Source organism: Oncorhynchus mykiss, chromosome 24, assembly GCF_057628025.1.
Source record: "Oncorhynchus mykiss isolate SJ-2025 chromosome 24, ASM5762802v1, whole genome shotgun sequence".
NCBI classification, from domain to species: domain Eukaryota; kingdom Metazoa; phylum Chordata; class Actinopteri; order Salmoniformes; family Salmonidae; genus Oncorhynchus; species Oncorhynchus mykiss.
The window spans coordinates 7,745,821-7,766,248 of record NC_143045.1 but is presented as its reverse complement, the minus strand read 5'-3'; the positions used below and the strand labels follow the sequence as shown (position 1 = coordinate 7,766,248).

The following is a 20,428-nucleotide window of genomic DNA, read 5'->3' as shown; positions in this document are numbered from 1 at the left end:
TCACAACGCGTAAATATCCCCAGATAGCAATTCATCGTGGGCATTTAATGTAAAAACTAAATTTAATTGTTAGACCTGCAATAAATGCACATTCGAGCAATTACAGTAAGTGTCTGAGTGATTTATCTCTAAAGTTGTTTGAACAAAAGCAAAGCAACAGCAAATGTAGAAAACAACATCAACTTTTATTAGATTCATAGTCAGAGTTGTAATTATAAGCATTTTCATGCTGAGATACACCATCGTAAAAAGAAACTTTCAGCAAATAAAGAGCATGCAATGAATATTATTCATGACACTATAATAAATCCAACAGTACACCCCCACACCCCAGTTAATTAACTATTTTTGGACACAGACACCAACACACTGGAAAACTGGAAAATAAAAGTACACTTAGTGAAATTATCAAAATATATTTTGAACAAACTGCAACGACATGTCTATGAAGAAAATTAACCATTGTTGAGATAGAGTTTTAGAATAACATGTTTTTTTATATATATATTTTTTTATATATAATGACAGTACACCACTTAATAAGATTACATACATGTTCATTGTGTCCTCGAATGAACATAACATTTGAAGAGAGGACTCATTAACGTAGATTCTTGTCAAGTTGTTAGTTGTAGATGATAACAAAGTAACACATTAGTGACATCTACTGGCATATTATGGTACACATTATGCTACCAGAGTGTAACATCGAGGCAATAACTACACCATTTTGGTCAATCTTGGCATCAAACGACTTTTCTTGAGCATAAAATCTGCCAGTCAACCAACTATTGAACTCAACCATGTAGTAAGTATGAACAATGTTGCACGCTATACTTATTTCTAATGACATTTTTCCAGCATAGGTAGTAAAGACAAGACCTTCTGATGTGTTCGTACTCATTATCAAGCACTTCAGTATGGGGCGAGGATTTGTTTGTTATCTACTAGTAAAGAAACTCACAGTCCTTCTTGACACAGTATAATTTTAGCCTTTCTTGGCTAACATAGGATTTTAACAAAGCGAGCTGTCCTGATAAAGTTTGCAACATTTTGTGTTGAGATAGTAATTCAATTAAATAAAAAAGGAGAACAGTTCCAAATGCCACAGGTTCTTAAGTATCCCATTAAATGACTTTGAGGATGAGTTTCTCTCAAACTGGATATACTCATCTCCCTTATTCAGATCAAATGAAGCTGAAGCTGATTCCCTCGTAGTATCCTTGTTGTTCAGCGGCTCTCTTACAGACCTAGTCATAACTTTACACTAGCAATATCAAAAACAACCACGCATTGTTGCGTTCAGTTCCACATTGCTCAGTGCCACATTTTAAAAGGGGCGACTTCGGAAAACGACATGGTGCAAGAGTATTTAGACACTTCCTGATAATGAGTATTTTTGTCGTTGTTCCGCAGTGCTGTTAACACAGGATGTTCACAACGGTGTTCAGAGAGTGCAGGAGGAAGTTCAGGTGTTTTCTCTCCTCCTCATGGTGTTCTTACATAGTGTTGAGTAGAGAAAAGACACTATCCATATCCACATTGCAAAGTACACAGTTAAATATTGCTGTTTTTATGCACATACTCATAGATTTTGACATTAAGCGCACACAAGTTTAGACGGTCATATTTTTTTCCTAATGCTCACACCCACAAACGTACCAAAGCCTAACTTTGAGAGAGAAGGAGAGAGAAGCATGAGAGGACAGCCAACAGAGGGTGTAAACTGTGGTAGCACTGAGCTAGCAGATGTTCCGTCTGTGCAGATTTAGCCTGAGATTAACACTTTTGGTGCAACAAGGAACCTACAGATGGGGAGGAGGGCACTAGTTTATTAAGAAGCATATCTTGAACAAGTATATTTTGGTACCCCTGTAGATTTCCTATTTCTATGAACAAAACTTTAAAATGTGGGCAAATAAAGCTTTTTTTTTAACATTACCTTTAAGTTAAAGTTAAGCAAAAGTTATTGCTACTTCATGCAACACAATAAAGAAAACAACTTTAACAATATTAACCTAAGTGGTTTACCCTGATATTACATTTTGGGGTGAGCAGCTATTTTGGTTAACGGAACTTGGATCTGAGACCAACTGGTTCAAAAGTGCAATAAACACCTAAAACCAAGTTATGTAAGTCTTATTTGACCCAGTTATGGACAAATAGAGGTGTCTATAATACTACGATTTAAACCATTGCTAGAAAATTGTCTTTCAAGGGTAGAGAAGTTATCTGTGCAGATAAAGATGTCCTTCAGAAATGAAGTTGGGACATTATGATTGACATACGTACGTGCTAGCATTACATTTCCTAAAACTGGTAACTAGTATTTAACAGGGATCTCTCAAAGATTTTAGTTCCGGAGACCAGGAACTTCATTTTCGGACCATGTGTGAGCATTTTACAATTACACAAGCCCATTAACAAGCAAATCAATACTATATACAAATTTCCAATTGCACATTTGGGAAAATTCTCAGAGTGCAAGTGGAGAAATAGTGGATGTAGGAATCCTGAATAATATTAAACCCTGTTTTCTTTAGGACATATGACATTAGAAGAACATGACCATATATTCATCTCACATCTTTTCACAATAAAAAGGCATGTTTATGGGAAAATAAATCGAGTAACACGATTTGACTCACACTTGCACATTTGTGGATCAATCCCTTTAGTACGACAGACAATGTGTTGGTCTCCTCTGAAATACTGGACATTAGGATGAAGCAGCAGCAAATCAAAGTATATCAGTATGTATTTAGTCATTTGAAAGGTTCCCTAGTAGAAGCTCCATGGCATGAGAAGTTGGCTGACTGGTCTAAGGGTTTTTGGCAACTTCTGACAGGGTAACAACAAGCAATCAACACCAAAATAGAGAAACTTACAAAAACTAAATTAATATATCTATTAGATAGTTGCTTTTGTAGAGTTTGTGTCCCCGATTTCTAGTTACAGTTATTTTGTCTCATTATTAGTGTTACAAACGGAATGCAGGATGTTAGTTAACATACAAGGCACTAGGTTTTGCTATAGGACTGACTGCAATCAAGGGGAATGGAGAGGGGGGAGGGGGGGCAGTGGTTCACTACTGTAATTCTGACAGCAACAGCCAGAGAAAAGCACAAATGAAAGATGGACACTAAGAGGAGAGCAGTAGATCTGTTGAGGAGGAGGAAGGAGGAGGGTGGTTAGGACTGCATCTCAGCACGCAGCATCCAGGGGAACCAGCAGCAGAACAGCAACCTGAGGAAGAGGATGAGCAGGAGGAAGAGGAGAGGGATTCGCGTCACTGGACATATTCATCAACAGGAGCTTATTTCTAAGGTGCTATTTGTTGACTCAGAGACAACACAGAGGGGAAAAGAAGAGACTCTACCTGGATATTGAGCTCTCAGACGTGATGTCCTTAGGTGACCTCACCGCGTTGAATTTACGCTTTGGCTGGTTCACTAGAATAAACAAAGGACATCTTTGGATAGAATGCAGACGTGGGAGGAGAAGGTACATGATGACACGGGGTGGCTAACATGACCGGACGGATTTGACCGTAGATACTTACTAGACACCTGGTGGACTTTCTTCACCATCGTGCCGTCGCCGCTCTGACCGTCCTTTGATCCTCCGATTCTGAGAGATCATTAAACAGCCGTGCTTAGTATTGTACAAGACGGTCAGTCTGTTCAGAATGAACCTTTACAATCACAACAGAGAACGTTTGATATTGTCTCGCTCTTCGTCTGAGAATGACTGATAAGCATAGTAACATGCTTATGCCACAGGTTCTGTACAGTAAAATGCTTTCTTATCAATAAAGTCGTTACGTTATCTTAGGGTCATTTAAACAAAAAAAAACAGGTGTTAAAATAGGTGTTATGTTACCTCTGTACGCGAGACGGGGGTGCAAAGACGCCGTACTTGGGCAGGCAGGTGAAGTAGCGGACACCAAAAACAGACCCGTCATGCTTTCCTGTGGGCTGCTCCAGCTCCACACCAAACCAGTAACCTGGACACACACACATCATCAATTGTTCAACTTGATTAAACATTTCTAAGCATTTGTCAAACATTTCTTGAAAATACCACCACCAGTGTTGCAGTGACTTGATTTCCCAGCAGACCTACCTGGGGCAAAGTCTGTCTTTCCGTAATAGCGTATGATTCCCTGCTTCACACCAGCAACCAGCACCCGGTCTCCAAGTTCCACTTTCACCCCATCTGGGTCCAGACTGGCCACGGACATAGACTTCTTCCTCAGAGCTGATGGAGGAAATCAAATGTTAGTTAACATGTTATTTTTAAGCAATAAGGCACGGGGGGGGGGTGGTATATGGCTAATATATCATGGCTAAGGGCTGTTCTTAGACACGACGCAGCGCAGAGTGATATATTGGCCTTATACCACCAACCCCTGAGGTGCCTTATTGCTATTATACACTGGTTATCAACATAATTAGAGCAGTAAAAATATATATTTTGTCATACCCGTGGTATATGGCTGTCAGCCAATCAGCATTCAGGGCTCGAATCACTCAGTTTATAATGTGTTATACAGTCTATGAGTCATGTGTTATTTATGTGTTATAAAGTCTGTGATTCAACAGATGGCTTGTTGTGCTCCTATGAGAATGAATGTCATGGTCCTTGATGGGGAAACTCTTTTGTGGAAGCCGCATTTCAGTTGTACAACTGACTAGGTGTCCCCTTTCACTTTCCTGTACCTTTCTCTCTCTCCATTATTTCCTTCTTTTCTTTCTTGTTCTTTCCTGTGACGCGGGAGAAGTCCATGCGGGGCGTCTTGGGTGTGGAGGTGACAGAGGAGGGGGCCAGCTCAACAGCTTTGGCGATTTTCGACACTGGAGCAAAGATACCTTCAGGACAATAGAAGTGATTAGAGAAAACCCTGAAAAAAACCTGCATTGCATAAAACCTGCATAAAACTGACAAAGAAAGTTATGAAATCAAGTCTTCTCTTTGCTCTTTTCTCACGGGGAATCTTAGCGCATTTCAATAGATTTAAGAAAGAATTCCCAAAATGTGAGTGAAATAACAGGTGGTTACCCAATTTGGGGGGGCAGATGAAGTAACGCACCCCCCCCACACTTCCGTCGTTCTTGCCCTCTGGCTCGTCCAGCTCCACCCCTACCCATTGGCCACTGGCGAACTCCGTGGTCCCACAGAAGCGCAGGGTGCCCGTCTGTGGAGGAGAGACATTTATATTGGATTTTGACTATCAAATTGAATTAACCTTATTGATCCCCACAGGGGCTCATCAAACAAAACAAGCGATTTTTATTATGGAAGGTGATACCAGGCAGGATTAAATGGTGAACAACACTTCTCCACAGCACTGAGGTAGGACTAGTCTCAGAGACATCTCTAGACCAGGGCAGCATGCTTATCTGCTACTTTTCTGTCATTCTTTACTACTGAGATACTAGGGCCCAGGCCTGGCCAACCCTGTTCCTGGAGAGCTACCATCCTGAAGGTTTTTGCTCCAACTCTGATCTAGCGCACCTCATTCTAATAATTAGCTGGTTGATCATCTGAGTCAGGTTAGTTACTACTAGTGTTGGAGCGAAAACCTTCAGGAGGGTAGCTCTCCAGGAACAGGGTTGGCCAGCTCTGTGACTAGGCTATGGTTAGTAGTCTACCCATCTCAACACAATAACATGTTTTAAGTGATTATACTGTGGTCAGTAGGACATACACTATATATACAAAAGTATGTGGACACCATTGCAAATGAGTGGATTCCAGTTGCTGACATACAGTAGGCCACACATAGGTTTCCAATGCATTTGAAGTGCAGTTAGTGATGCATGGCAAATACCAAATGAATGCACCAAGGGAGACTACGTCGTTTAGTGCAGTCAGTAATGCGGTCAGTCATGGAAATACACCTGAAAACACGATTAAATGTGTTCAGTTATGCAAGTAGACACAGGTCGAGGGCTACCCACCTGCTTCAGGTGATGCAGAGCTGAGATGTCAATTTCATCACTGCTCGATTTTTTGGGGAGCTATACGTGTTAACACAAGTGGGAATAAATGTTTGCTAGAATTCACATTCTCTTCTCACACAGTACAACAAGCAGCAGGGCTCCACCATATAGTATGAATGATACCTCATACTGGCCACTATAAAAAATAATAAAGATAATTGAAAGCCATTTCAATGGTCTTATGCACATAAACGTGCTCACAAAATTCAGCAGTTTATTTTAATTCACTTTTGTCAGTCTTTGAGGCTCCCATTTCTCACCCTTTGCCTCCCAATCCTGACAAACCGCACACACACACACACACACCTTCATGTCGTCCAGCACCACACGGTCGCCCAGTTTCAGGCCGATGGAGGTGAGCATGAGGTTGCCAGGGATGTTGTCGTAGTTGAGCAGGGTGGCGCGGGGCAGGTTGCAGCTGAGTGGCACAGAGTCCAGCAGCAGCTGCTTCAGCTCTTTTGCCACCATGGCCGCCTCTGCTTTGTCCAGAGTCATGTCCATGGGGTCAGGGACCACCTCGGCCGGCCCCTGGCCCTTATCATTCTGTCAGAGAGCGAGACAGAGAAGGAGGGAGGGGAGGGAGAGAAAAAGGGAGAGAGAAAGGGACATCAGAAATAAATTGCCATATTTGTGTCGAAGTCATCCCCACATAAAACAGAAACAGAATCTGTTTGATCTGAAACAGTGTTTTTAAAGAGCGACTGCCCCTAAAAAGCAACTTCTCATTTTGAAAATGGTCTATGTGGCATTGATATGAGCCATAAACATTTATTATACTGTCAAAATTGACTACAAAGTCTAAATAGGATAGTTTTGGTCATAAAGTCAGTCTGAGATTTGCGAAATGATAGAAATAAAGTGTATGTCACAGAATAAAAGGGTACTGTAACAGTTTAGCTTTAGTTGGGTTTATTTCAAGCCTGCCCACATGCCTACAGCTGGCAGCACCCAAGTAATCATCAATTCAGCGCACAGCTGCATGAGACCTGATCATAATGTCCATGGTCAATTTGGTTTGACATTCGATAGCCCTATGGGGCTAGTTAGGGACATCAGTAAATTACACAATGTACATGGGACAATATTTTTAAATGCCAATAGCTCCAAATTTCAATGATCTAACAACCTCAAACCAACTATAAATTGTAGAAATTCAAATACAAATTTTGAAATAATTTCATGAGACAACTAAAAGGTGGGCAACATAAAAAATACTGCGCCATTTACATTGTGTAAATTATTTATGGTCCCTAACAAGCCCCAGAGCTATCAAATGTCAAACCAACTTGCCACGGTCGCACACCAGCTGACTAAAGCTAATTGGTGAAAGAATTTGGCAAAAAAAAGCAATAGCTTTCCTAAGCGACTTCAAGGCCTGTTAGACTGTTCCACGTTATCTAGAAGGGTGAGTGACTGTAACCGTGTACTGTTTTGAGAGAGTGAATGTACAAACCAAAGACTGCTTGCCACGTGCAAACACACACAAAATAGTTATTTCTTATGAAGTTGTTTCTTAATGACCAAGCTGAAAAACGAGGCCAAATCAGGAGGTTCAGCTCCCTTTTAAGTTACCAAGAAATCATATCAAAGAGACATGAAACCTCAGATGCACACCCATTCTATTAGGTCCACCGATATACTGTGGTACCGGGTCAGGCCCCCTTTTGCCTTCAGAACAGCCTGAATTCTTCGGAGAATTCCACAAGGTGTCGGAAAAGTTCCACAGGGATGTTGGTCCATGCTGACGCGATGGCATCACGCAGTTGCTGCAGATCGGACAGCGGTACATTCATGCTGCGAACAGCCCGTTTCATTTCAACCCAAAGATGTTCTATTGGGTTGAGGTCTGGGGACTGACCAGGACACTCAAAATTAACTGAACTCGCTGTCATGTTCCAGGCGATGTCCACTCCTCAATTGTCCAGTGTTGGTGATCCCGTGCCCACGGGAGCAGCTTCTTCTTGTTTTTAGCTGATAGGAGTGGAATCCGGTGGGGTCGTCTGCTGCGATAGCCAATCCATGACAAGGATCGACGAGTTGTGTATTCCGGGATGCTATTCTGCACACCGCTGTTGTACTGTGGTGTTATTTCTGTGTTTGCTGCCCGCCTGTTACACTCTTAGAGGAAAAGCTGCTATCTAGAAAATTAAAGGGTTCCAGGTAGAACCCTTTCTACAGAGGGTTCAACATGGAACCCAAAAGGGTTCTACCTGGAACCAAAAAGGGTTCTCCTATGGGGACAGCCGAAGAACACTTTTGGAACCCTTTTTTCTAAGCGTGTAGCTTGCACGATTCTTGCTACTCTCCTTCGACATCTCCCATCAACAAGATTTTTTCGCCCACAGGACAGCTACTGACTGGATGGTTTTTGATTGTCACAACACCATTCTTGGCAAACCCTAGACACTGTTGTGCGCGAAAAGCCCAGGAGGGCAGCCGTTTCTAAGATACTGGATCCGGCGCGCCTGACACCGACAATCATACCACACTCGAAGTCGTTTAGGTCACTTGTTTTGCCCATTCTAATGTTCAATCCAACAGTTACTGAATGCCTTGATGCCTGTCTGCCTGCTTTATATAGCAGGCCATAAGACTCACTGTCTGTAGGAGCGATCAAGACCTAATAAACTATCCAGTGAGTGTATATGCCATATTCAATTTCATCATTTCTGTTTGTAGTTAGTTACCATGAGAAAGAGACGTACAAAAGAGAGGTCTAGTCAATAGTGCTCTTACCCGGACAGTGGGGTTGGCTCCATGCTCTAGCAGACACTGGACTGATCCCAGACACAGGTTGGAGGCAGCGATGTGCAGGGCTGTGCCATGGTGGAAGTCACTACAGGTGGAATTCAGCACTACAGAGACAGTACAACCAGGTTCAGATCAAATCAATCTGAATTGTAAAGCCAACGTCACCTATTGTCTTAGTTTTATTCTAAAAGCGTAAGCCAATTCCTTCTCCTAGGGGTCCCTGAAAGCATTGCCAATTTAATCTCTTAGGAGTCTCGTGTTGTGCTTGAGCCCCATGGTCTGTAGGCAGGAGAATAACAATTGAGACAAAACAGCCACAATCAATGGTCAGGTGTGGTGGAGTGATGATAAATCAATGTAGGAGTTAATGAAATGGCCTTGGGTCAATGCTGGTAAGGGCTGGATGCAGTGTTAGTTCTGATTGGAAGTCCAGAGAGAGGAGGGAGGAGAAATACAGGAACATACAGGACGTACACCAGGAGCATGCTAGAACTGACAAGACGGGTCCAAGCAGGAGCTTTGGAGTGCGAGTGTGTGTGTGTATACAGCGAGTGTGTGTGTGTATACAGTGAGTGAGTGTGCGAACAGGGTGAGGGAAGTCGTCTGGGGAGTGTTTGGAGAGTCTCCAACAGCTGTCTCCAACAGCTCCCGAGGACTGACTATGTTGTTAGTTGGCTAGGTAGGCTACATGGGTTGTATTGACGCTACTCACCTCGGGGTTTGGAGGCCTTGAGGAGAATGCGAATCAGCTCTGGCACGTCGAAGTAGGCTGCGTAGTGCAGGGCGTTCATGTTGGTCCAGCGGCTGCGGAGACTCACGTCTGCCCCCAGGGAAATTAGCTGATTGGACAGCCTGAGGGCAGCGGCAGGGTCACCTGGACGGGGTCACAAGATGGACAACATTTGTAGGAAACTACAGTAAAACTGCACTGAATCTTAAACTAAAAACACTTTTTTATGAAAGCTTTATTAAGGATTCAGACATTTGAAATGAACAATCAGTTGAGAGTTTGTTTGAGAGTCTCACCGACTCCATGGGCCCCGGCTTTGCAACTGTAGTGGAGCAAGGTCATGTCTGTCAGTCCGTCACGGTCGTTGACATGGCAACCACGCTTCAAGATCTGAGAGGAGACAAGGACTGTTCAGTGAAAAGAGAGAGCGAGAGGCTAGGGGAATGGCAGAGAGAGCAGTACTATCAGATGCCTTTAAAACACTATGAAACACTAAGGCCAGTCATCACTCACACATACAGACCACACCACCCCAGGGCCATAGCCTCTCATCTCTCTGAGTGATGCTCCCTGTGCTTAGCGTAGACACATTAGCAGGATGAGCCATTCACACCCAAATAGCACAGAAGGCGTGTTAGTGAACTCTAATGATGGGGAAGGTGAGGATGGCTTCCTGCTGTGTCATGAATTAAGCGCCACATTCATTTCCACTGCATTGCAACTTCATCAGAGGCTGTCCTTGCTGAGTAGCATCCATCTACATGAGGAACCGGCAGCCATTTTGGATAGGTAAAACATTTGAGGGAGACAAATATTGAAATGATGGCAGTCGTTACTGGAAGTGACATTCATTAACTATGCTGTTTCAACTGAATATCTAAGCTTGTACTCGGTACATTGGAAACAGTACCAATGGGAGATAACAGCAAACTATTCATGGCACCCTTTACAACGTCGAATAACCTCCATCAATGTCTCGCTGAGTGTCAGATGTGCTATGTAAAGCCATATTCCCAACGGTGAAGATTTGAAGATGCAGTGAAACTCCAGTTAATTAGCTCTCTCCTCTAGTGCCAGCAGACAGCAGTGACGGGTGTCGAGTGACAGGTGAAAAAGGACCCATCCTGATTCCTGAACTGGACTAGCAACTATCTCGGGACAGTTCAATATCCACCCGTGTCAATCAAGAGAGACGAAATGAGCACACTCTCCTCAAGCCCTGAGACTATGCCATTTCATACAGAGGCATGTAGTCCAACTGAATGAACAAGATATTATCAGACAAGTCCTCTCCTGAGGCTTAATGAGGACACCACCATGCACACTTTCATGATTCAACATGGATTCTGTAAGATGGGTCCCTGTAGCTACAATGCTAACACGAGGCTAACATTGTCGAAAATGAATTTGGGGCTAGTAACTGATATTGGTGGAAATTCTTACTGTCCAAGTAGCTTGTTAAGAAGCGGTGGCCAATCTGTATGTGCCAAAGCCATACACTCCTGATTCGAGTTCATTTAGGACTTTGTTAGGTTTAATCAGGTGCGTTCCTGATTTGATTGGAGCAAAAGCATCCACATAAGCCTTTTGCAGATAAGTCAATGCTCTGTTAATGAAAATACTCTCAAATACTGTCAAAAAGACATTGACTATTTGCCAGAGGGCTGAGGTTGTTTACTGAGAGTGCAGCAGAGTGGTTCTTTGCCCATATCTGACAGCCTGGTCTGATTTAGAGTCTGTCTTAGTGCAGAGCCTGTTTGGGTAATGGAAAGACCCTATTATCTCAGCCATCAATCACAGCCATCATGGAGTCCCAGGGGACACCCAGGAACTGAGGCTGACTTTACGATCAATCCTAACACTAAAGCTGCAAGGCTAAGAGGAAACCGAGTTAACTAAGAGTGTGTATTTGCTTGGTGTGTGTACATGTGTTTTTATGGGGCATATCTTCCCTCTCTCCAAGACAGTAGGGCGGGATTAGGAAATGAGTCTGAAACTTGAAGTATGCATACTTTATGTTGATTCACATCCCACCCTCATCACTCTTCCCCCTCAGGGTTATGAGAGTTCCTACTCCCATGGTCACATTAACACTACTCACACTGCAGTAATGGTTGGTCCTGAGCTAAAGCTGTGCACTTTCATCTGAGCAACAGCAATATAAAAGGGAATCGACTGAAACATAACCTACACCTTACATGACAACATCCTTAGTAAGAAGGTGTTTGTGAAAAGTTCACTAGTAAAGCTTCAACTTTGCTAAAGTGCCCCAAGGGGTTGTGTAAGTCATGCCTCCAACAGAAGCCAAAGCCACCAAGCCTCCCACAATACAGATCCCAATATAAGACAACCCATTAAGGCACAAGACAAACATAAGATGAGTATTTCCCAATCCCATGCCCATACACATACACATGCTTATTCAACAGCACATACTGTGTATGGGCATGGAACTGGGAAATACTCATCTTAGGCTTGCCTTGTGCCTTAATGGGTTATCTTTGTGGAGCCTTACCAACGTTGAGGTTAGTGTGATAACGAGTCTGTAATCTTCTAGCAGGACCTTGGCCAACAACAACAGTGTACCGCTGCTGACCGGCTCAGAGCCGCAGGAGTTCACCACAAAGAGCGGTCGAACAACACAATTACTAGGCCTGCATCGACTGCATTCCTCCAGGGATCAAGGAACTTGATGCGTCTGCCCTGTTGGCAGCTCTGAAGAGCACGAGCAGAGCAGCAAGCTGAGCACAGACCAATGGACTTCTCTCCTTACTGCAAATGCAGCATGTGGTGATGGTGACCAACTCTAGAAGGTTGCATGCAGCTGAAAGGTCACTGCTCTTTAGATAGTAAGGGATTTAATACATTGATATTGTTCATGAGATTTCAATGAATTTGAGCTAAAAGGTGTGCATTGTTGTGTGTTACATTATGTTGATGAGCGTTTCCATGTTCTCTTCAACTACTGACTGCATGGTGAATTTTGTTTCCTGTGTGTATTGTATTTTGGTTGGAGACCTGTATCTTTGCTGCACTATGCAGTAATATACTCTGTCTGTTATGTACAGTAGAAGTAAAGAAAACAATTATATGGGTCCAAGCACAGAGCCTTGTGAAACGCCAAATTCAACTTTGTAGGCCAGGGATGGGCATCTGGCGTCCCGCCTCTTTTGTAGGCTCGCGGAAAAATGTCCATAAAAGGAACTCAGTCGGGATCTCAACTTATTGTTGAGAGTTACAATATTAGAATACACAAGGTGCAAATTTGGTTGTGCATCAGCAATTTTTCTCCTGCTATGTCAGTTGGACAGTCTCTCAACTAGCCCATGTCAGCTAACATTTTTTAGATCAGTAAATTAGTCTAACCAGCTATCTAAACTTGTATTAATCATAGCCGAATTACCAACTGGGTGGCCCCCATTGATTTTGTTAGTCACTCTCATTCAAATATCACATTAAAAACTGCAAACATTTCTCTCCACCCTATGGCACAATGTTTAGAATTGCATTAAATGAGTTATACAATTGCTAAATCTTCTCTCCGCCCCATGGCAAATTCTGTAGAATAGCAGCAAACTTGCTTTATAACTAATATTTTGTATATGCCCCATGGTAAAATGTGTAGAATTGGAGGAAATGTACTTTAAAACGTCAATTGTTCCTTTCCGCTGTCAAGAGCAGCAAAATGTTTTGCTCGCAAGTTAGGGCCCCCCCCCAACAAATGGTTAGGGCCGGCTCGGACGGCATGTGTGGGTATGAATGTGGTGCAGATCCATGAGCCACTGAGTTAAGATTTTTTTGTGGCCTCCAGTGTTGTGTCTGAGCTGTATTCAGGCCTGTAGTAACTCACCTCGTTTCCGATGAGGTCGATCTTGTGCTGGACCTGTGGGACCCACTGACGGATGATGGCAAACAGCTCTGGGATGCTGGTGCGCGGATCCAGCAGGATCTCCAGACACGCAGGATCATTTGGGTCAAAGAATGTGAAGACTGGAAGGGTAGGGAATGCCAACAAGATAATTATCCTCCTCATCAAATCAGTATTACATGTGCCTCTCTTGCTATTTTTTTGTTCTTTGTCAGACAGCATATTGACTCATTCTGAATGTGTGATATTAAATATCATGTTTTTTTTATTATTACAAAATATACATATATTTTGGGTTGTATTTTACAGTAGGCCTGTTAGTGTACTCTATTTAATTACTTATGGAGTTCTCTGTGGGACGTCCAATAATTCTGTCCTGTGTAAAAGCACCGTTTCTAAAAGCAGGATGTGGTAGATTGAAGCCCTACTGAAGTGGGAACACAATTGATCTTACTTTGTTTTTATAATACACCATCATAATAAATGCATTGAAGCTTGTGGGCAAACTGAAATAAAAAGCTTCACATCATTTTAGCCTGCAGAAACCACTTACATTCATTGGCATTAAGTGTCCAGCAATACCATACTGTTTGCATATAACAGCCCCAAAGTCAAAATCCGTCTACTAAAAGGATCAATAACATGGCATAAAAGGCCTTGTTCACTTATTTATAGATCATATACATTTTATTACATATTTTCATTATGATTCTATGAATCTGCAGAGGTTGTTTTGACCAGGCAGTGGTCTGTGCTTGGTGAAAGGCTCTTTGTGGACCGAGGCTACAGCAGCACATGGCCCAGAGCCCAAAATCCACTGTTACATATAAAGCAGTGTTGAGTAGGGAGCATTATAACAAAGGGACTTGGCCTGTATTCACGAAACGTCCCAACGTGCTGATTTGGGGTCAGGTCACTCCCGTCTATATAATCTTATTCATTATGACCTAAAAAGCAAAACTGATCCTAGATCAGCATTCCTACTATGAGACGGGCCCTGGAGCCTGAGGCCTAGGACCCACCATAGTCTTTGGGGAGGGGGGCCTGGGCAGATGGGTGGACCATGGGCCTCTTCCGGGGCTCGTGAACTGGGCTCTGGTACTCAGAGGCAGGCTGGGCCTCCTCCTCCACCTCGGCAGTCTGCTCTTTAGTCATTCTGCTAGACGTCGGCGGGCCTGGAAAACAAGATGGATGACAAACATTCCTTGAGTGGCACTACAGAACAAACAGCTCCATCGCAGGTTTCTCTGAACAGTTCTCATACGTCTATGACTCAGCCAAGAGTCACATGAAGTAGTTGCTTACAATAGTCTTGTTCCCATGGCAGCCTATCTACTCTGGCAAGTCTATACCCTCAGAGCAGACAGGCTCTATGTTTGGCTCTAGGGCCTGTGAGAGAAGGTCAGTAGTGACTCACTGATAACTGCACTTACTGACAAGAGATGAGGAGACTCAGAGAGCAGACAGGCTAACAGGCAGTCTAATTGTTGTACCATGTCAGTGCAAGCTAATACTAAGTCTTAATGTCCATCATTGGCCTGGACATAGCTAAAGGGCTGAGCTATATTTTCCAAATAGTATATGCAGCAGCAGATTTTGCACATCCGTTCTGACTATGGGAAATCAGGTGATGCATGCACTGTACAGTATGTGTTGGACATTGCAGCACTCATTTCTGAGGGGCTGCTGAACAAACAGTAAACCATCTATGTAAAAGCCTTATAGTATCAGGATGTCAATGCTAATGCAATTTATATACAACACAATGGACCCTTTAGCCTATTACGTTGACATGGCCTGACTGGATTTCCACCGTGAAATAAATGTTCAATCTAGGGTCAGAGAATAAGCTATATGTATTTATTATAAACACCCCTTAAAGAACACAACTGAGAAACGGTTTATCCCAACATTGAAATGGGAACAGTCTATGATAGCGTAAATTATTCACTGGGTCTTTTTTGTCACGTCCAAGGGCTGCTTCCTCCAAAGTCTGACTGCACGGCGAGCACGCCACATGTATCTAAAACAGATCCATCCGGCCTGAAAATGATTATGCTGCCAAGTAATCTAATACACAGACTATATTGTCCATCCGTGCCTCTGCTAATCCTTTAGGATTTTGAAAGAAGTCCAGAGAGAGAGAAGAAAGAGAGACAGAGAGAGAGCTCATCACACAATCAGTAAAAGCCTTATCCTATTGCGCAGCTGTGCTATTGTATCAGTCTACCAACTCAAGCATTATCGGGTCAAACAGTGAGGCAAAACAGAGGCCATACAGTGGTCTGTGCTGTTTTCATTACGCTTACAGGCTGACCACACACATTGCAAAATAAAGGTAGAAATCTATGTTATTCAATTATTGCAACCACACTGCTCGTGCTCGCCAACGAGCGTCTGCGTTGCCATGGGCTAAAATAGAAATCAGTTTTATTTATGACGCAGATCGCGCAGCAAGTCCTGCATCTCCCATCTCCTCATTGGTTTATAGAAGCAGATACACATGTGCCATCTCCTCATTGGTTATACCCACGTGGGTGACTGAAAGACAAACAAGGTCAGTGGCGGTAATACACCTAATTTATGAAAGTTGCCAATCGCAATATAAAGTCAAGAGAAGAAAAGGCCTGGAAGGAAGAGAGATGACTAGAAATGATTCGGTTGACCGTTTTATGTGTGGATTAATTGGCGGAGTAGAGGACCTTGTGCATTTCAGGTAAAATAACAACTCAATGTTTATATCCCAGGACAAATTAGCTAGCAACAGCAAGCCAGCTAAATAGGACAAATTAGCTAGCAAGTGCAAGCTAACTAGCCATAAAGAGTTTGTTTTGATATTTTAACCTGCGTGTCGTGATTGCTTTTGGTGTGGGGGGACAAAATACATTTCTGCACGATGGCGCACGTGCGCAGCCGGTTTGGGTTCCGTGTTGGGGTAACTGCATTAACAGAGACCGATTCTGCTGTGATACAGACTCAAAGCCAAATGAACAACCCCCACTCAGGCAGATACCATCCTCCTGATACTCCACGAGTCGCCCGTTTCCTTCAGTTGCATCATATCGAGGGAGTTCCTAGTCGTGTTTGGATATGGAAACATAACATGGATACATAGTCAAGAGATATCATAGCCTGGATGATTTGGGAGCAAATGTCCCTGCGTTACCTTAGCCACGAGCTCCTACATTTTACTTTGATTTCTTCCTTTAGTTATATACATTCTTAAGTGCTTCCCATGATCTGCCGCTGAATCAATAGCCACTGCAGAATGGGTGATACAACAAGTTTCCTGACATCTCAAAAGGATTATGTTGAAACAAAGGCTATCCAAGATATAGGGTCCGATGACTGGTAGATAACTATACCTGTGCTGTGCAATACCTGTCACCAATTATGACTATTCTACTAACAGAGTCCAGTAATGGCAGCCATCATCCTCTTAGTTCCTAGCCCTGATCTGACAGTAGTGTCTTTTATGAATGAAGTCTCAGTCACAGACAGCATTTTCACTGGAATAAATGTGATGTATAATTAGCAAGAGCATATTATTTGTTTTAATGAAATCGAGTACTGTATATGACTAAGTCTTATGCAACAGTGCTCATATGAGTCAACAAGATGTGTAAAACCTGGAGGCAAATACATTCAGATAGCAAAATATGAGGAAAAACAGGTGCAACAAACCTTACAGATTTTGATCTTCTATTCAATACCTATTGTAATGGAATGAATAGCATTTTACCATTTGGCTGGGTCACACTAATGCCATCCTACTGAATTTGTCAAAAACAATAGGCCAGAGCTTGTATGTTTGAGTCATTGGCTATAAATAAAAACAATATATTAGTGTTGCAATGAGCAATAACGCAAAATGTGCATATTGCATTGCTCTACAACGTGCATGATAAAATGGAGAAAAAAAACGAGAAATAACGCCCCGTTGACAAACAATGAGAAATATGCTGGAGGAGGATTTTACAGATCACATGTGAAACTATTCATTCGATCCAATAACAATGAGAAGACGCATAATATATGGGCCGATGTCTTATGTTTGCGCTTATATGATAAAATGGGCGGAAAAAAAACATCCGCCTGTGAGATTTCATGGAACAGTGTTTTCAGAGCATCCATCTTTCTAGGCTCGGTATCAAGACAAACACACATGCTGTGAAAAACACAGGAAGCAAATACATTTTTATCAAACAAAATATAATAATTAGAATCGTATATGCATGAATGATATTCATCTTACCTCAAAACAATCCTTTTTTATTATCTCAAGCTTTTCCTCGCGGTTCAGCTAAATGAGAACAGCAATGGTGCTGAGGATGCTGCTATATTGCTGCGAAGGTCTTTCTCTGTGACTGCGTCACGGGCGTGAACACGCATGGACCACAACCATACACAACGTAGGCTACGAGCACAATTGTGAGTGTCCTTCCTTGGCACAGGAATTCGCCTAGTTACCACAGCCACAAAATTAGCTATAATTTAAAAATTCATGAGGTAAAAAATGGCTTTTTAAAATCTTAACTTAAGATTAGGGTTCGGTATAAGTATGGTTAAGGTTAGGGTTAAATTTAAAATCGCATTTTAAGAAAATAAAGGCCAGAGCTTGTATGTATAGCCCCGTTAGAAAATATAAATGGACTGTTAGAAAATGTATATATATATATTCTTCACATTTTCTAACAGTCCATTTATATTTTCTAACGGAGCTATACATTTGGGTGAGGTTTCTCTTTCCCCTGAGTTGCCTCGTTTCACTGCCAAAAATAAAATGAAACCATCTAGTGTTCAGCGAAATAACAACACCATGTCAAATAATTAACATCCAATCACATTAACCGTTACTCTCTTGCGGGGAATTCCACTAATGATCCATATGTAGCCAAACGTAGCTGCTGCTCATTCCGTTTGCGCGACAATTGATAAATGGTTAAAAAAGTAAGAGACACTACCAGCAGTACTGCTACTACCAGCAGTACTACACCTGCACCTGTCGACGACACAAGTTGTTCTGCTTCCACGAGCACATCCAATGCTAGCATCAGTAATTCTACATTGTTAGCCCAGCTAGCATGGACACTGACAGTTGAAAATCTGATGCAGCCGAAGAGCTACTGCCCCCTTACCCGGGAAAGCACCGAACAACAGACAGGGATGTTGGACCACCGAAGAGGTGCAAATATGAGAACTACATTGTTTTGGGGTTCACTTATATTGGAAGTAGTGCCTTTCCTCAGCCGCAGTGTGTTATATGTGCAAAAGTACAATCTTACAACTTTCACTCTTGCGCAGACATTTAAAAACAAAACATGCCAATTTGAAAAATAAACCATGGGACTTTTTTGAGTGAGAATTAAGATGACTTTTGAGTAGTAATACATGTATAAAAGCAACAGATACCATTACTATGAAGGGGCTAGAAGCGTCTTATATGGTGAGCTACCAAGGGTATATGTCTGTTACGTTTATGGGTGGTCAATTAAGGAAGACATCCTCTTCTGCAAACCACTGGAAACCAGGACAACAGGAGAGTATATTTTTAAATTACTAGACAGCTTTGTGACATCAAATTGACTTTGGTGGTCAAGATGTTTTTGTATCTGTACTGATGGCGCAAAAGCCATGAAAGGGAGACATAGTGGAGTGGTAATGCGCATGCAAACAGTTGCTCCCGATGCCATTTGGGTACACTGCAGCATACACCGAGAGGCTCTTGCTGCCAAGGGAATGCCTGACAGCTTGAATGATGTTTTGGACACTACAGTGAAAATGGTTAACTTTGTTATGGCAAGGCCCCTGAACTCTCATGTATTTTCTGCACTATGCAATGATATGGGCAGCGACCATGTAATGCTTTTACAACATACGCGCTGGTTAACAAGGGGCAAAGTATTGACACGTTAAAGTTTTCTTTACTGACTATAATTTTCGCTTATCTAACAGCATTGCATGATTAAAAAGGTTTCTCAAATGACTGGCCTATCTGGGTGATGTTTTTTCTCGCCTGAATTATCTGATTCTAGGATTACAGGGACTCCGCAACTAAACTAAGCAAAAAAAGAAACGGCCCTTTTTCAGGACCCTGTCTTTCAAAGATTATTCATAAAAATCCAAATAACTTCACAGATCTTCATTGATGTTTAAACACTGTTTGCCATGCTTGTTCAATGAACCATAAACAATTAATGAACATGCACCTGTGGAACGGTCGTTAAGACACTAACAGCTTACAGACAGTAGGCAATTAAGGTCACAGTTATGAAAATTTAGGACACAAAAGAGGCCTTTCTACTGACTCTGAAAAACACCAAAAGAAAGATGCCCAGGGTCCCTGCTCATCTGCGTGAACGTGCCTTAGGCATGCTGCAAGGAGGCATGAGGACTGCAAAAGTAGCCAGGGAAATAAATTGCAATGTCCATCCTGTGAGACGCCTAAGCGCTACAGGGAGACAGGACGGACAGCTGATCTTCCTCGCAGTGGCAGACCACGTGTAACAACACCTGCACAGGATCGGCACATCCGAACATCACACCTGCGGGACAGGTACAGGATGGCAACAACAACTGCCCGAGTTACACCAGGAACGCACAATCCCTCCATCAATGCTCAGACTGTCCGCAATAGGCTGAGAGAGGCTGGACTGAGGGCCTGTTGTAAGGCAGGTCTTCACCAGACATCACTGGCAACAGCGTCACCTATGGGCACAACCCCATCGTCGCTGGAACCAGACAGGACAAGCAAAAAGTGCTCTTCACTGACAAGTCGCGGTTTTGTCTCACCATGAATGAGCATTACACCGAGTCCTGTACTCTGGAGCGGGATCGATTTGGAGGTGGAGGGTCCGTCATGGTCTGGGGCGGTGTGTCACAGCATCATCGGACTGAGCTTGTTGTCATTGCAGGCAATCTAAACGCTGTGCGTTACAGGGAAGACATCCTCCTCCCTCATGTGGTACCCTTCCTGCAGGCTCATCCTGACATGACCCTCCAGCATGACGATGCCATCAGCCATACTGCTCATTCTGTGAGTGATTTCCTGCAAGACAGGAATGTCAGGGTTCT

The 20,428-nt window shown here is 42.8% G+C and overlaps 1 protein-coding gene across 2 annotated transcripts; it reads right to left on the bottom strand.

Annotated features, from left to right (window-relative positions):
* Positions 1–166: 166 nt before the first annotated feature.
* On the bottom strand, positions 167–18,009 carry LOC110503608 (CAP-Gly domain-containing linker protein 3). Of its 2 annotated transcripts, XM_021582027.3 has the most exons (15): positions 17,610–18,009; positions 14,377–14,529; positions 13,337–13,476; positions 9,783–9,876; positions 9,469–9,630; positions 8,742–8,860; positions 6,312–6,548; positions 5,964–6,023; positions 5,062–5,197; positions 4,722–4,871; positions 4,126–4,260; positions 3,883–4,006; positions 3,563–3,630; positions 3,380–3,452; positions 167–3,246 (listed from the first exon to the last, which is right to left on the bottom strand). In XM_021582027.3, the coding sequence occupies exons 2-15, from the start codon at positions 14,507–14,509 to the stop codon at positions 3,192–3,194; spliced, it is 1,686 nt and encodes a 561-aa protein (XP_021437702.1). In that variant the 5' UTR covers positions 14,510–14,529; positions 17,610–18,009; the 3' UTR covers positions 167–3,191. The 2 variants fall into 2 exon arrangements, with proteins under 2 accessions (XP_021437702.1, XP_021437703.1); XM_021582028.3 differs by lacking the exon at positions 5,964–6,023 and having other exon boundaries at positions 17,610–17,796.
* Positions 18,010–20,428: the final 2,419 nt, after the last annotated feature.